This window comes from Lemur catta, chromosome 17 (assembly GCF_020740605.2).
Source record: "Lemur catta isolate mLemCat1 chromosome 17, mLemCat1.pri, whole genome shotgun sequence".
Classification (NCBI taxonomy): domain Eukaryota; kingdom Metazoa; phylum Chordata; class Mammalia; order Primates; family Lemuridae; genus Lemur; species Lemur catta.
The window spans coordinates 32,261,666-32,277,679 of NC_059144.1; the positions used below are offsets into that span (position 1 = coordinate 32,261,666).

The 16,014-nt window shown below is 43.7% G+C and overlaps 1 protein-coding gene across 2 annotated transcripts; it reads left to right on the forward strand.

Moving 5' to 3' along the window:
- Window positions 1-5,422: 5,422 nt before the first annotated feature.
- LAMP5 (lysosomal associated membrane protein family member 5) lies at window positions 5,423-16,014 on the forward strand. Of its 2 annotated transcripts, XM_045528089.1 has the most exons (6): window positions 5,423-5,770; window positions 6,301-6,473; window positions 6,849-6,980; window positions 7,108-7,213; window positions 8,573-8,761; window positions 15,135-16,014. In XM_045528089.1, the coding sequence occupies exons 1-6, from the start codon at window positions 5,707-5,709 to the stop codon at window positions 15,311-15,313; spliced, it is 843 nt and encodes a 280-aa protein (XP_045384045.1). In that variant the 5' UTR covers window positions 5,423-5,706; the 3' UTR covers window positions 15,314-16,014. The 2 variants fall into 2 exon arrangements, with proteins under 2 accessions (XP_045384045.1, XP_045384046.1); XM_045528090.1 differs by lacking the exon at window positions 6,849-6,980.

Genomic DNA, 16,014 nt, shown 5'->3' on the forward strand with positions numbered 1-16,014 from the left:
TCCTAGACTTACAACGGCGCGGCATTCCAGGACCCCAGCTGCTGCCGGCAAAGCTTCTGTAGGACCACTATGGGCTCTGGGCTTCACCTCACCCTCCTTGCCAAAGGCCATTCATATAAATTATCCTTAGTTCCCAACATGTCTTCAGATAGACATGGCGTTACCTTTGGATGGCTGGGCGGTAGGTGGGCCTGGCGGCTGCGGACTCCATACCTGACAGCTTCTGTGGGCAGGAGGGCAGATGCGCTGCCGGGCGTTTCTCGGGCCTGCAGCCCTCGGTAAGCAACGTCCTCAGCCTGGGAGAGACGTGGCGTCTGGCCCCCGAGTTGGGCCCCCTGGCACATTCGCGCAGCTGCTCCGGGTATAGAGGTGGACGAGAAAACCGCCTGCCCAGCTGCAAAAGTGAGGTCCGGACCGGCGCCAAAGCCCAGGGAGAGAGGTCAGTCCCGAGGGTGCTGGAGTTAAGTAAATTCGGGCCGCGGCGACAGGAACCACAGGGTCTTTGGGTTTCCTTCGATTATGGAGGAGAGTTAGGAGTAGATAACTTCAGATAGACAAGTAAAAGAGTGATTAACTGAGGGAACAAGGGGGACCCGTGACATGTCATAAAAGACATTTTAAGGAGTTGCATTATCTCAGAATTCAGATAGTAAACTATTTTAAATGAGCCATAGCTTGTCTAACCTTAGACACATTGAGATAGATCTTATTTCTTGTAGAGAAAACTTCTTAAAGGATTTTTAAAAAACCCAAACAAAGACAAACACTCAAATGACTCTTGTTTTAACTCTTGTTTTTACAGAAAGGTCCCCTGCCCACAAGTTAACAAAATTTTCCTCACTGCTAAGATAGCAGAGTGGATTGTGCCCCACAGCCCAAAACCTTACACATTGAAGCTAGCGGCAGCCAAATCCCTCTGTAATTAACTTAAAACTGACCAGAACATTTAGTGAATGTCAAGTTCAAAAGAAAAAACTGATTTCTTTCCTATAGAACTTTTGAGAAATGATTAAATCTGACCTCTCACTATCCTTTATTCAGAGTTTGTTGTAAGAATCTCGGTCATCTCTGTTCCCCCTCCTTAAAGGCGTTGGTTCTAAATGAACTCATAAGGGCTTGGGTGCAGTGGCTCACACCTGTAATCCTAGCCCTTTGGGAGGCTGAAGTGGGGGGAACCACTTGAGGCCAGGAGTTCAAGACCAGACTGAGCAACATAGTGAGACCCCCATCTCTATAAAAAATAGAAAAATTAGCCAGGAATGGTGGCATGCACCTGTAGTCCCAGCTACTTGGGAGGCTGGGGCAGGAGGATCACTTGAGCCCAGGCATAGGAGGTTGCAGTGAGCTATAATGACACCACTGAACTCTACCCTGGGCAATAGAGTGAGACCCAGTCTCAAAAAATAAATAAATAAATAATAAAAAACAAATGAATTCATAAGGACATTTCTTCAGGATTAGCATGAACATAGCCAATGAAAAGCCCATTATTCTGGTGTCATTTTTCTCCGATGGTTACCCTTCTTGCAGAAACAGCCCCTGTTCGTTAAAGCCGATGCAAGAGACACCAAAAAAGTAATAGGATGAGGGGAATTACTCCACGAGCATGCCAGTTGAGTGTATTGGAGGCCCAAACTCAGTTTTCTGATCCTTTGAAAATATTCTAAGGCTTGGCAATGCATGCACAAAATATTCTTGCTTACACTTATTTTTCAATATCTGCCCCCAAAGCGTTTTTGTCCTAGAAAGGGTTTCTGAGGTATTCAAAGGCAGCGATTAAATTAAATGAAATAATTATTTAGTGATATAAGCTGAACAAAAGGAAAGGTTTTGGTGAGCAGTAATTCTGGCTTAACAGCTGTGTGCATCTTGTTCAGTTTAGCTAAATTATGTTTGTTTCTGTTATTCGTGTGTTTCCATTGTGTGTGTGTGTGTGTGTGTGTGTGTGTGGTGTGTGTGTAGAATGGCTTGGTGGTGGTGAATGGCAGAGCATTTCACGGTAAGGTGGACTGAAACCTCAATAAATCAAAGCCCAGCTGTTTGCTTTTGAAGCTCTTAAGTATGCGTTCCTTATTAGTATTTACTGATTACCATGATTTTGTCTCTTGATTCTACAAATACAAGTCAACTGGTTGCACAACCAAGTATAAAGAGATGCACCTAACAACTTGAAAAGTTTAATTTAGGACAAATTTTGCATATGCCATTTTTTTTGCATATGCCATATGTGGGTAAATTGTCAAATGAAGAAATCAAATAGGAGTTATGTAGTATGTAAGGCATTGTGGACTTAAAGCCTAATTTCTTTTTTGTTACAAATTGATAAACATAAAAGGATGAAGAGTTACATCTTTACATTGACCTCCCTGTTCAATAGATACTTCTTCCATCTGCATTGCCCTTTCTTGCTTTCACCCCACATCAATCTGTCTACTTTTTTCAAGACCCACCTTCTCCAAGAGGCCTTCTTTGGTCAATTCCAACCACCCTCTGCCCTGGGATGGATGTCTTTTCTTTTTCCTAAACATCTATGCACACATTGTGCCCAGACCACATCACATCTTTCTATACATTCGTATGTTCTCCCATCCAAACTGGAAGTTCTATGCAGGGGCCTTTTTTCTCCTTTTATAAAACAGCGACCACCTTGATGGCATGATATTCATAAAGGCTAATTCAATGAGTAAATATATTAATTAAGGAGAATTCTTAGCAGAACCTAGAGGATCTAGAGGAGAGCCCAAATCCAGTGTGTCTGGGTTACACTGTCCCTTGACATTTTGTATTGACCATCAAAAGCAATGATGAAAATTGACACAGTCACCACTGACACAAGTGTACATGTTTATATCAGTTCCTCCTGCCTTCTTTCAGACTTGAGAAATGAGAAATGCAGCAAATTCTGGGAAACTTTGTTAATATCTTAAAATATGATTTAATGGTAAACTGCTGCTTTATCATCTCTTTGGTTATTTTAAGAAACTGAAGATTTTTTTTTCCAGGATGATTGGAAAGTTGCTTAATTAATGTAGGCAAAAGTTGTAGGTATGATGATCCAATTCCTACTGCAATGTAAGTATCAATATGCATAAGATGAATAAATTAGTGGGTATTTGTAAGCCATGTTTCAGATTAAACACCTTGTGGGGCATTGAATTGATTGTGCTTTGAAGATGATCCTACCAGGATGAAAGGGTTAATATTGCTTCCTTTTTTTCTTTCAACTCACTTGAGTAAGCTCTGGTATCAACAAAGAAATAATTTATATCAGATATGGAAAGAAACCATTTTTCAAAGGAACTATCATCTGATTTATAAATCACCTGCAACATTTTAAGATCAATGACCAATGCTACTTCCCATATAATCTTTTATTGTTAAAGATGATAATCATGAATTAATTCAGTTGATCTTTTAACAACTTATAAGGTAGAGCTATCTGCAATAACATATCACAAGAAAAATTGTCATAATCTTTTGCCGGTATTTCTCCTGCTTGTATAATATTTATCTTTTGGTTCCCAAAGCACTAAACATAGTGCAAGTAGTATGTCTTCAGTTAATGTTTATGGGCTAAATTAATTTGTATTTTGTTTTGAATGCTTTTATACTCATTGGCTCATTTGGCCTAATTAGCCATCCCCTGATCTATTATCCCAATTTTTTTAAATGAGGAAAACTAAAATCTCTACAAAGTCACAAAATTAATAAATAGAGAATGCTGGACTGAAATCTACCCATTCTTTTTCTCATTAAAGTACTACAGAGACAGAGAGATTGGGTGGGGGGAGGGAATATGAATAAATACTTTATTGTATGTCTCTTTGTTTTCTAATTTTACAATGCTATAGAAAAATAAGTTTTAATAGTAATTGTTAACATGAAAAAATGTAAGAAATAAATCTATATCTTACACTCTCAATTGATAAGAATAGACCTTATATCGATCACAATTTTTCCTCAATTATTCTATGTATAATCATTTATGTAAAGTTCTTAAGACATGTTTGGATGAAATACCAAAGACAGATAAAAAAGTAAAGATGTAAAAACACAGTATCAATTTAAATATTACTTCATAATTTGAATTGCCAGTGATCTAATTATTGATATAGGAATATGTTTGAAAGCCAAAAACATTATATAGACATTTTGTAGCAAATACCATGTCAGAATATGATTATACTTAAAACAGCATCCTAGACATTTCTGAAATGTGAATTATTAACAGAGATTTTAGGTTTCAGCTTGTTATTTGATTTTTAAATATTTTTTATGGAAGTCAAAATATGGTATATTTTGTGGTCAAAGTATTATATAAGGAGAAATGAAGATGATCTTTACAAAGTTAAAGCATGTGATTTTTCTATTTTAATTCTAACTGACCATGTGACATCTGGGAAGGTCATTTAATTTCCCTGAGCCTCATATTTGAGATGTGTACAACCACAATAATGTGTACCTTCCTTTACCCACCCCCTGAGGTTGTGGGGAGGATCAAATTAGACAGTGCAGGTGAAAATACTTTGCAATTTGCCCCTTAATGTGACATTGCTTGTCTTATGATGTGTTACTGATGCAGCAATTATTTATTCACATAATGAAATACGCTCTAAGAAATGAAATATTTGGACATCACAACAATTGATGAGGACTGCATGTCTATTTTTGAAAGCTGTATTCTGATTTATAGAGCAAAAATAAAAAATAAGCAAGCTACCAAAAATGTAAATATAGGAATTAGCCCAGTAGTATTTATTTTTCTGTTCCACTAGAGGCTTTAGAGTAATATCCGTGTGTGTTTTTTTTACGTAACTGTGTGACATTACCTAGGGCATAATTCTAAAATTCCTGTCCTAAGAGACCTCAGATAACTCTCACAAACTTTAGATTTGCTTACATCCCTCTTGGCAAAGTGATCACAATATAATGAGTGAGGGTAGGTGACCCCGGAGTTAAGAGTCCTATGCACCCAGGAGCAGAGTGCACAGGAAAATAAGCCCACATAGATCTACTGCATTGTCTGATGGCCTCGCTTGAGGGGGCGTCAATTTAACTTTAAACCCATGAGCTCATTGAGAGCAGAGGAGAGAAGGGGATGTCTCCAAACGCAGGAAACTGTTGCCATAGCATTTTCCTTCTCTATTCCTGCATACCCCTTTCTCCCCCAAACCAGCACCAATTTGTGCTCTACCGTTTTCTTTCAGGAACCAGATGCATTTTTTCGGAAGACAGGACTCCAGGGATACAATATCTGCACCACATTGTAGCTACCTGATAGGGAGATTTAATAAGTCTGACGGTGCTATTAAGTTTCTCAGTATAGACTCATCTTTGCGGATGCAATTGCAGAACAGGAAACAGACCTAGGGAGAATTTTAGCCCCCCCCAAATCTCATTGGCCGTCTGCACAAACCGAGCCACAACCACTCCTGCCACACAACCGGATTCCTTTCAGCATTCGCGGGCGTGGACAGCTCCCTCGCTTCGCGCTCGTTGCCTCTGCAGTGAGCTGACTTATCTGCCAGCAGCGGTCGGCGCGGCACCGGCACCGGGTCCCAGCCGGCGCTCGCGGGACCCGCGCTCCCTCCCTCCCCGCTCCCCGCCCCTCGCCCACCCCGGCCCACTCCGGCGGCGACTTTGAGGGATTCCCTCTCGGGCGGCTTCTGCAGCAGCACAGCTGGCCTCGTTCGCGGCGCTGCAAGCATGGATCTCCGAGGAAGAGCCGTCCCCAGCGTCGACAGACTTGGAGTTCTCCTGATGCTGTTCCGTGAGTAGCGTTTGGGCGACTGGGCGGGCGGGACGCACTCTTCGCAGAGAACAGAACCGGCAAAGTAAAGCCAGTAGCTCAAGATAAAAAATATGGCCCTTAGGTTTTGCGTTTTTTTTTTTTTCTTTTGTGGGAGGGAAGAGGGCCCTCCCTGCTGGTGGCAGGGAATTCCCCCCAGAGCCACACACCTGTGTGGCATATCCCAGACAGAGCTTAGACAGGCCAGCTTCGTGCGGTCAGATCATTGGCAAGAAAGATTGGGTTTAAAACCCCAAGATGTAGAAAAAGGCCAGCTGTGTTAATAAGTAAGGATTTTAAAATTTAAAAAATTGTATTTTCATTATAAATGAACAGCAACAGAATCGAGTTTGGTAGCGCTGGGTTAGAGAAATGGCTCCGAGAGCGCGCAGCTGCTGGCAGGGAACTTTGTCACCCCAAAGCCCGCAGACCGTGGTCTCTCCACCCTAGAGCCCCAGACGCGTGCGCTGGCTGAGCTCTGGACCGGTGGGACTGTTTTGTTTGTTCCGCAGATACAGTGGCTCAAATCACGGCAGAACAAGAAGTGGAAAATCTCTCAGGCCTTTCCACTAACCCTGAAAAAGATATATTTGTGGTGCGGGAAAATGGGACGACGTGTCTCATGGCAGAGTTTGCAGCCAAATTTATTGTACCTTATGATGTGTGGGCCAGCAATTACGTAGATGTAAGGAACCCTTCACCCCACCCCGGGCTTGCTCCGAGGGCTCCCGGGCGAAGGGCAGCCTCCCTCAAGGCCCTTCGAAGACCCGGGTCGCCCGCCTTCTCCCCACCACCCTTGCAGGCTGCTCCCGAATGCTGCATGGGGGGTTCCGGCTTGCAACGCCTCCTGCTCGCCCTGCCTGCTTTGAAAGTAAACCCCCCTCTCTCTGCTTCCCTGCCGGCCGGGTCTGCACGTAGAGCATCTAACCGCATGTTCCGGGACGCGGGACGCGCGCGCAAAGGAGCGCCCAAGCGTGCAACCCAGAGTTTGGACGCGCCGCCCTTTGCAGCCCCCCGGGGCCGGGCGCGCTGAGGGGGCGCGGGGCGTCTGTGTTCCCAGCTGATCACAGAACAGGCCGACATCGCCTTGACCCGGGGAGCGGAGGTGAAGGGCCGCTGTGGCCCCAGCGAGTCGGAGCTGCAGGTGTTCTGGGTGGATCGCGCTTATGCGCTCAAAATGCTCTTTGTAAAGGTAACGCGGAGCCCAGCGGGGCAGAGGGGCCGCAGGCTCCCAGTGGGTGTGGGAAGCGGCGGCCCCTTCTGGGTCTAAGGACCCAGCAGCTGCCGGGCGGCTGACCCGCGCCTCCCTGGCTCGGCAGGAAAGCCACAACACGTCCAAGGGACCCGAGGCGACTTGGAAGCTGAGCAAGGTGCAATTTGTCTACGACTCCTCTGAGAAGACCCACTTTAAAGACGCAGTCAGTGGTGAGTAGAGGCCAGCAGGGCTGGGGAGGGAGCCCTGGAAGGCAGCGACGCAGCACGGAGAGCAGGCTTGGAGGACGAATTCCTCAGGGTTTGGGAAACCGATACTGGCCTTGGCTTGTTCTCCAGAGCAGAGAAAGCTGCAGCATCCGCGAATCCTTTGGGTCTCTGGCCCCGTAGATCCCCAAGGAACCCCGGGCCTGAAGACCAATCGGTTACCCACGGCCGGATGCTGCACGAGACGTCCCTTTAGAGCCTGGCACCCCCTGGCTGCTACAGAAGGGCCTCTGTGCGCCTTTCAAGGAGCACAGAGAAGGGCAAAGCCGTATTTTAATTTTCTCCTGCACCCTGTTTTTCTTCTCATGCCATAAAACTGTGAGGGGGCAGTGCGACTTTCCTTTTGGGTCAGGATTTGCCGGTCTTCACTATATTTTTGCACATGGCAGTATGGCCCACATGGGATATTCAGTCATCGACTGCAGCCTCCTTAGAGTGGATTCTGCACCATGTATTAATTTACTAGATTTTCCTGTGCATCCCTCCAACAGTTTGCCCAGATCCTCCTAAAATATTGTGGCAAGAGGAACATCTATCCGCCAAATAACAAAGTTCCTATCTGCAGGGACCATCGAAGACCATATTTAAATGTATTTTTATTTTTTTGTAAGTTCACTCATAATGAAGCTTTCCGTCACCCAGACACCTGAGCTGGGAAAGGATTTTTATTGAACACATGCAAGAATACATGTCATCTTGTCCTTTTTTACCCCTTTTTCTCATCACAGTAAAGGGAGCATTTTTTTTCTTCATCAAAATTTATATGCAAAATATCCCCCAGTTAAAGAAGACCAAAATACAAACAGAAAAGAAAAAAAAAATCAAACAGGCCAGAAAAGGAGAAAGAAGGAGGTAAACCCTCCCTAGGGTATGTCTGTGTGCAAGGGCATCGCCCAGAACACCAGCAATCGGCATGCTCTGTTGAGGAAGATGTTTTATTCTTTGCTAAGCCAGTGTGAAATGTGGAAAACCAAGTCACTGTTCTGTGTGTTTGGAATCTCCATTGTTAGGTTTTATATAGCAAAACGGCTGGGTTTTTAGGTATCACTCTCCTCTTCCAAAAAGGAATTCTAAATTAATATTTAAGGAGCCCTGGTTCACGACACAATAAGTGTGTTTGCCCTTTATTGCCACTTGATACCATCTGCAGAGCTCCAGTGCTGGCAAGGTGACACAGAGGGGACAGCAGGGGTGGGGGGGTCTGGATCTGAGAGGCAAGAGCCAACTATCCAGCACAAAGGGTTAGGAGCAAGGAGGGTTCTGCCATGAGAGGAGCCTAACTATTGCTCTGGGCCTCCACCACAGCTGGGAAGCACACAGCCAACTCGCATCACCTCTCTGCCTTGGTCACCCCAGCTGGGAAGTCCTACGAGTGTCAAGCTCAGCAAACCATTTCACTGGCCTCCAGCGATCCTCAGAAGACAGTCACCATGATCCTGTCTGCAGTCCACATCCAACCCTTTGACATCATCTCAGATTTTGTCTTCAGTGAAGGTAAGTTGGTAGGGGTAGGCTGGGTAGGGGGTGCAGGAAGGAACAGTTGCTTTCAGGATGGATGAGAGAGGGATTGCCAGGATTTCAGAATGTTACTGCTTGGATTTCCTCTAGGCTGAAATGACACTGCCTCTCTCTGTAGTAATTTTTGAAGACTAAAAAGACAGTAAGCTGAATGTATAAGCTTTTCTTTGTAGCTCTTTCTTGTTCTCTCACTCCCTTCTTCCTTCACTTCATTCCTTTCTTCCCTATTTCCCTTCTTTTCTTCCTCCTTCTTCCTTCCTTCTCCTTTTCTCCCTCCCTTCTTTCCTGTATTTATTCATCTTCCCCCACTTTCTTCCTTCCTTTGCCAAAAGATGAACCTTGATAGGGAGAGAGTAAGAAAGTCACCTTGGAAAAAACTATAATTGTTTTTTAAGAGTCAGGGTCTTGCTCTGTCACCCAGGCTGGAGTGCAGTCACACAATTTATGGCTCACTGTAGCCCCAAACTCGTGGGCTTAAGGAATCCTCCTGCCTTATCTTCCCAAGTAGCTGGGACCACAGGTGCACACCACCACGCCTGGCTAATTTTTAAATTTTTTGTAGAGATAGGGTCTCCCTATGTTGCTCAGGCTGTTCTCGAACTCCTAGCCTCAAGCGATCCTCTCATCCTGGCCTCCTGAAGTGCTGAGATTACAGGCATGAACCACCATGCCTGGCCAAAACTATAATTTTGTTGCAATTTTTTCGAGGAGGAAGCAGCTAAAAATCTTCAAGTAGTTAGCTGTCTAGAGAGCCATGGATTGGAAAAAGGCCTTTGCTTCTCTGGGCCTCAATTTCCGCAGGTTCTCTTAGACATTTCCAGCTGTAGGTTCTACTGCTGTGAGTCCAAGTTGTGTGCCCAGAATGAACGGGGGTGGAGATGGGGTAGGTGTGTATGCACAGGTCACAGAGAGAGATTCACTAAGTTCTGCCTCCATCCAGCTTTGAGGGGAGGGATGCCAGGGAGGGAAGGGCCCCTGAAAGCTGGATCTTTCCTCCCCAGCTGCTTCTGCTCAGAGTGTGCAGGAAGTCTTTTTCTCGGTCTGTGTTAGCCCCTAAAAGGTGGTCAAGCAGCAGCAGGTTCAGGTCCTCTAACATCTCCACATTCTCTTGGTTCTCCACACCTCTGCAGAGGTAGAGCATAAGGGGATAAGAGTGTCAGTTCCTGGGATCCCTACCATAAATGCTTTGAGTTTATAAGAGTGGGTACTTTTAATAGTCTATAATAACTTTTTGTCTCTTGCTATTTGTTCAAGTCTAGCAATAATTTAGATTGAACAAATGTGGGATAAGTGAATTCAGTTTATTTGTTCTCTCTCTCTCTCTTCCTCTCTCAGGGGAAGTTAGTAAAGACAGTTTGATATTTTGTTTATTTCTCTTGGCTAAAAATGGAGAAAGATTCTGATTGCTTTGTGTGGGCCTTCCCTCGTGTTGGGGACCGCTAGGTGAATACAACTATTCAAATGTTCAGGATATTAGGGAATCTCCCCCTGTGTCACGCACGATCATTTTTCAAGGCGTCTAGCTTCCACAAAATGTAGCTTCCACTCAACCTGAGTAGAGGAAACACGTGCCCCCACCCCCCACCCTGATTATTGAGAAGACGGTTTAGAATCCCTAAGTTAAATTGTTCTTGAGAAAAGGGCCTGGTTCTTAATCATCTTTGTATTATTAGCACCTAATACAGTGGTTGGCATATTGCAGATGTCCAGGTAACTTTGGCTGAATTGATATTCCGAAGCTGTGGATTCAGTTAGTAGGGACTCCTGAGTGCCTGCATGCCGTGCAAATCAGAATGTGATCTATTTAGTCAAGCAGTGCCACACCTAACTTGTTCTCCTGGAAGGACGGGTTACTCCATTTTAATGTATTTTCTACAACATTGAAACTAAACTCTAAGTGCCAAGACCTTAACAGTTTTTAGAAATCTGTTTGATTATGGAAGCATTTATAAAATGTAACAGTGTCCTTCTTAAACTGAAAATATTAAGTGTAATTTGACTTCTTATGGTTACTGACAACCAGGAATTCATTATGAAAATATCAGACTGTATAGTGTATCAGTCCCTGGGATCCCTACCATAAATTCTTTTGAGTTTAAATAGGTACTTCTCATAGTCTAGGATGACTTTTGTTTGTTTGTTTGTTTTGCTGATTAGTTGTCATGGGGCACTTTACTTCTTGTTACCACTGGTGCTAGAATTGCTCCTTTTACTAGTTCCTCATCACAACCTCACCCCAACCCACTCTGGATTATTTCTAATTTGTTGCTTATAGTTGTCTGAGACATCAAACCTCACAGATGTTTACAATTGTGTACAAAGTAAGAGTAATTAAGTATTGCATAAGGACCAGAGCTACTTCCCCCCAAATGAGTAAAATTCATTGCATGGAGTTTTTTTTGGCATTTTTTTTTTGTTTAAAAACCAATTTTTATCCACTTCAAGGTCCTAGATAGGGAAGATTGCTGGGTAGACTTAGAAAGTTTGTAACCATATATAACTTCCTAAACGCAGATAGAGGAAACACAAGCAAATTGCACTTGTCTCACCCCAGGCTTCTCTGGGTAGTAATTAGGTTGTTCTCTCCACTAAGGTGCCCCCAGGGGTACATGAGCCTTGCGGGTCCTGGGAGGAGGCAAGCCTCATTGGGAAGCACTCACTGGATCAATGTGCCTTTGTGTGGCAGGGTTCTTTTGTCCCTGGCTCCTCCCATCTGTGCCTCTCAGCACCTGCCCCCACTGTGTTTTGTAAGAGATCATTATACTTGATTTGGTGGAATCTGAAAGATTCATTTGGGGTGCGTTTTCAGGATCCAGCACAGGCCCCTCCTTCCCCAGAATAGCAGCTCAGGGGGCTTTTAGTACGTTGGTGTCAGTGGAGCACACCTGCTGGGGGGGGGTGTATCTTATCATATATCCGTATGCCCACCGCAAGGGTTGTATGCATGTGTGTTTGGACAGTGGCCATGGTCTGGCACAGCATGAGGGTTTCCTGTGGGGAGCCTATTCCCTGTGTAAGGGGCTCATACCTGGCAGAATTCATACCTGTCTATTTAATAGACCCTATCAGAAAATCAAGAAAGGGTCAGTGAAATTGGTTACTGGACACTTACAAGGGCAGCCCAAATGGGGGTTGACATCTTTATCACACTAGTCGCTTTAGTGCACTGTGCTTGGCTACTACACTGACCCCCAAACAAAAGTCTCTTCACCCCACAGGTCTCCAATTGCAACGTGCGCAATTGTGGTGATACTGTTAATATGCGGAATCTGGTTCACTAGGTCTGGGAGTGCGGCCCAACAATGTTAGTAAGGTCCCAGGGGATGCTGCTAGTTCACGGACTACTAGAGGGTTTGAGGATTAGAGGCAGTGACACACAATCATCTTTATTGGGTGGCGGTTAGGATGGCCTAAGAAGGGAAGCCCCTTTCAGACTGTCCAGAGGGAGGCTTGTGGCACGAGGACCACTACCCAGAAAACGAGAAGGGCGAGGGAACTGGGCAAATTACTTAGCCTCCTCATGCCTGAGTTACGTCTAAAATGGATATTATAACATTATTGACCTCATAGAGTTGTTATGGGGATTAAATGAGATAATCTTTGTGCTTAGAACCGGATGCTAATTCAGGAGCCAGGAATGTTAAGTACACAGCTTTTAAGAGCTTTACATTTGCATGAAAATTTCCATAAATTCTTATTATTAAGAGGGAAAAGACTCCGGTCTCCTTTCTCCCGACCTCGGGCAAGGTGACAGGAGATACTGTGTCAACAGAGACTGTAGAGGAGCCTGGCACACAGTAGGTACTCAATGTTTACTGGGTCATCTTGACTTGAAAACTTGGTCTGTATGAAGCAACAGCGAAAGCTTGTTTTCTCCAGGTGTGGCTCATAAATTTGGTAAACAGGCCACCAATTACCCACAAGGAGCAAATGAGCTTGTTCTGGCTTCTAGAATGCAATTCTTGTTAGCTCTGCAGACTATTTGACCACCAGAAGGTCTCCCAAGGATTGTTTTTTGTTTTCTTTTGGTTTTGGTTTTTAGAGGGGTTCTACATAAAAATGGGGACACAGGGCTATTAAACTATCTTGAATTTTAAGAGGGTAAAAAAAAAAATCAACCCTGAGGTACTGGTAACATTTTCTTTCTTTCTTTCTTTTTTTTTTTTTTAAGACAGAGTCTCACTCTATTGCCTGGGCTAGAGTGCTGTGGCGTCAGCCTTGATCACAGCAACCTCAAACTCCTGGGCTCAAACAATCCTCCTGCCTCAGCCTCCCAAGTAGCTGGGACTACAGGCATGCGCCACCATGCCCGACTAATTTTTTCTATATATTTTTAGGTGGTCTGCTAATTTCTTTCTATTTTTTAGTAGACACGGAGTCTCACTCTTGCTCAGGCTGGTCTTGAACTCTTGACCTCGAGCGATCCACCTGTCTTGGCCTCCCAGAGTGCTAGGATTACAGGCGTGAGCCACCGTGCCCGGCCAACATTTTCTTTCTTGATCTAGGTGCTGGTTACATGGGGTGTTCATTTGTGAAAATTCATCAAGCTCTACACTTACTTTTTAAAAATTACAGGCTGGGTACATACACCTGTAATCCCAGCATTTTGGAAGGCTGAGGCCAGAGGATCACTTGAGGCCAAGAGTTTGAACATAGTAAGACCCCTGTCTCTACAAAAAAAATAAATAAAATTATAGTATAATTTATATATATTACACGCACCCTCACACTTATTGCAGCACTATTCACAATAGCAAAGATATAGAATCAATCTAAGTGTCCATCAACAGATGAATGGGTAAAGAAAATGTGGCATATTTAGACAATGGAATACTCCTCAGACATAAAAAAGAATGGAATCTTGGCATTTGCAGCAACGTAGATGGAACTGGAGGTAATTATGTTGAAATTAAGTGAAATAAGCCAGGCACAGAAAGACAAATATCAAATGTATTCACTCACACGTGGGAGCTAAAATTGTTGATCTCGTGTAGGTAGAGAGTAGAATGATAGTTACCAGAGGCTGGGAAGGATGTTGGGGTGTGTGTGGATAGAGAGGATGAAGAGAGGTTGGTTAATGGGTACAAACATACAGCTAGATAGAAGGAATAAGTTCTAATGTTCAACAGCAGAGTAGGGTGACTATAGTTACCAACAATGTATTGTATAATTCAAGCTAGCTGGAAGAGAGGACTTGAAATGTTCCCAACACAAGGAAATAACAAATGCTTTTGGTGATGGATATCCTAAATACCCCAACTTGATCATTACACATTCTATGCTTGTACCAAAATAGCACATGTACCCCATAAATATGTACAAATATTATGTATCAATAAAAAATTTAAAATGCACATATCTAAAATTTATAGCTCAATGCTTTTTTATGTATACTTGCAACCATGTAAACATCACCTAGACCAAGATCTATAATATTTCCATCACACCTGAGGGATCCTTTCTTCAGATGTGAGCACATTCAGATTTCTATCACCACAGAGTTAGTTTTACCTGTTCTTGAACTTCATATAATTACTTATGCAGTCATACAACATGTACTCTTTTGTGTCTGGCAATTTTCACTCAACACAATATTTTTGAGATTCATCTATTTTGTTATGTGTAGCTATAGCTCATTCCTTTTTATTATTGACTGCTATTCCATCATATGAATATACCACAATTTATTTATCTATTCTACTTTAATGGACATTTTGGTTCTTCCTAGTTTGAGGCTATTGTGAAGAAAGCTTCTGTGAATATTTATGTTCATGTCTTTTTGTGTCCATATGTTTTCATTTTCTGTGGGTAAATACCTAGGAATAGAATTCTGGGTATGGTTGTCTTTGTTAGAAATTACCAAACAGTTTTACAGAGTGGTTATATCACTTTCCACCAACAATGTTAAGAGTTTTAGTTGTTCCATGTCATTGCCAATACTTGGTACTTTTAGTCTTTCTGAAAATTATATATTTGTGTGCAATTCTTTATGTGTACATAACACTTCAAGAAATAGTTAAAAATAATAAGTGCACACTGAAAATGATGGTCGTTGTATCCAATGCCAAAACTGAAAATTTAAACAAATTATCTGGATGTTTTGTTGACATCGGCCAGGAATCCGACAACTGAATGTTGCCCTGTTGGATTGTTGTGTTTTTATTCTACATTATGTAGAAATATTAAATGGTTAACCGTGGGGTTGGTTTAGGGAATATTATTTTCGAAAAGTTGTCTCCCCAAAGGTTCCTTGAGAAATCTCATCTCTATCTCCCTTTTAGTTTTGACAGAACGTCTGATGCAGAATATTGTGCCCAGGACTCACTGCTTTTCGTCTTTCCCATTTCAGAGCATAAATGCCCAGTGGATGAGAGAGAGCAATTGGAGGAAACCTTGCCCTTGATTTTGGGGCTCATCTTGGGCCTCGTCATCGTGGTAACGCTTGCGATTTACCACATCCACCACAAAATGACTGCCAACCAGGTGCAGATCCCTAGGGACCGATCCCAGTATAAGCACATGGGCTAGGGGTGACCAGGCAGGCAGCCCCCAAACCCTCTCCCTCAACTGGATCAGGTAGAACAAGAGCACTTTTCCACCTCATACACGGGATACACCAACATAGCTACAATCAAACAGGCCTGGGTATCCGAGGCTTGCTTGGCCTGCGCCCATGCTTAAACCCAGGGATCAGGGGATTCTTTTGGATTTATGGGGTGAATGGCAATTGTTCTCTCCATGCTGGGGAGTGGGGAAGGAGGGGCACAGCCAGCTTTCATGCTCATGGAGGCTTGGCTTTGACTCTCCAAGGAGCCACAAATGCCACTTGGAGTGGTATCTGGCCCCAAAGTTTATGGACTGAAACCATACTTCTTTTGGGAGGAAACCCCTTTTTTGGTTCAGAGGACTAGGGGGTGGTTTGCTCCCTTGGACACAGCTGGCTTACCCTATACAGTTGTCAGCGCACACAAGTACAACCTCATGCTCCCTACAGTAAGACCCCTGAAAGTGACCCACGCTTCTGGCTGGCATTCTGCATGTCTAGTGATTGTCTTGGGAATGTTTCTCTGCTACCCGCACCCAGTGAACTTTGCAGCGCAAGAACCCGTTAAATGTAACTATGCAGAGTCGTTTGGACTTCATAATGTGCCAGGTCCAAATAAGGTGACCTGAAGAATCAATCCATGTGAGTTTGTTTTTCCAAATGAATTAAAACACACTACTCTCTG

Coding starts and splice junctions, on each gene's coding strand:
- LAMP5 (XM_045528089.1), top strand. CDS start 5,707: ATGGATCTCCGAGGAAGAGCCGTCCCCAGCGTCGACAGACTTGGAGTT. Junction 5,771..6,300: donor AGTTCTCCTGATGCTGTTCC/GTGAGTAGCGTT, acceptor TTTGTTCCGCAG/ATACAGTGGCTCAAATCACG. Junction 6,981..7,107: donor TCAAAATGCTCTTTGTAAAG/GTAACGCGGAGC, acceptor CTGGCTCGGCAG/GAAAGCCACAACACGTCCAA.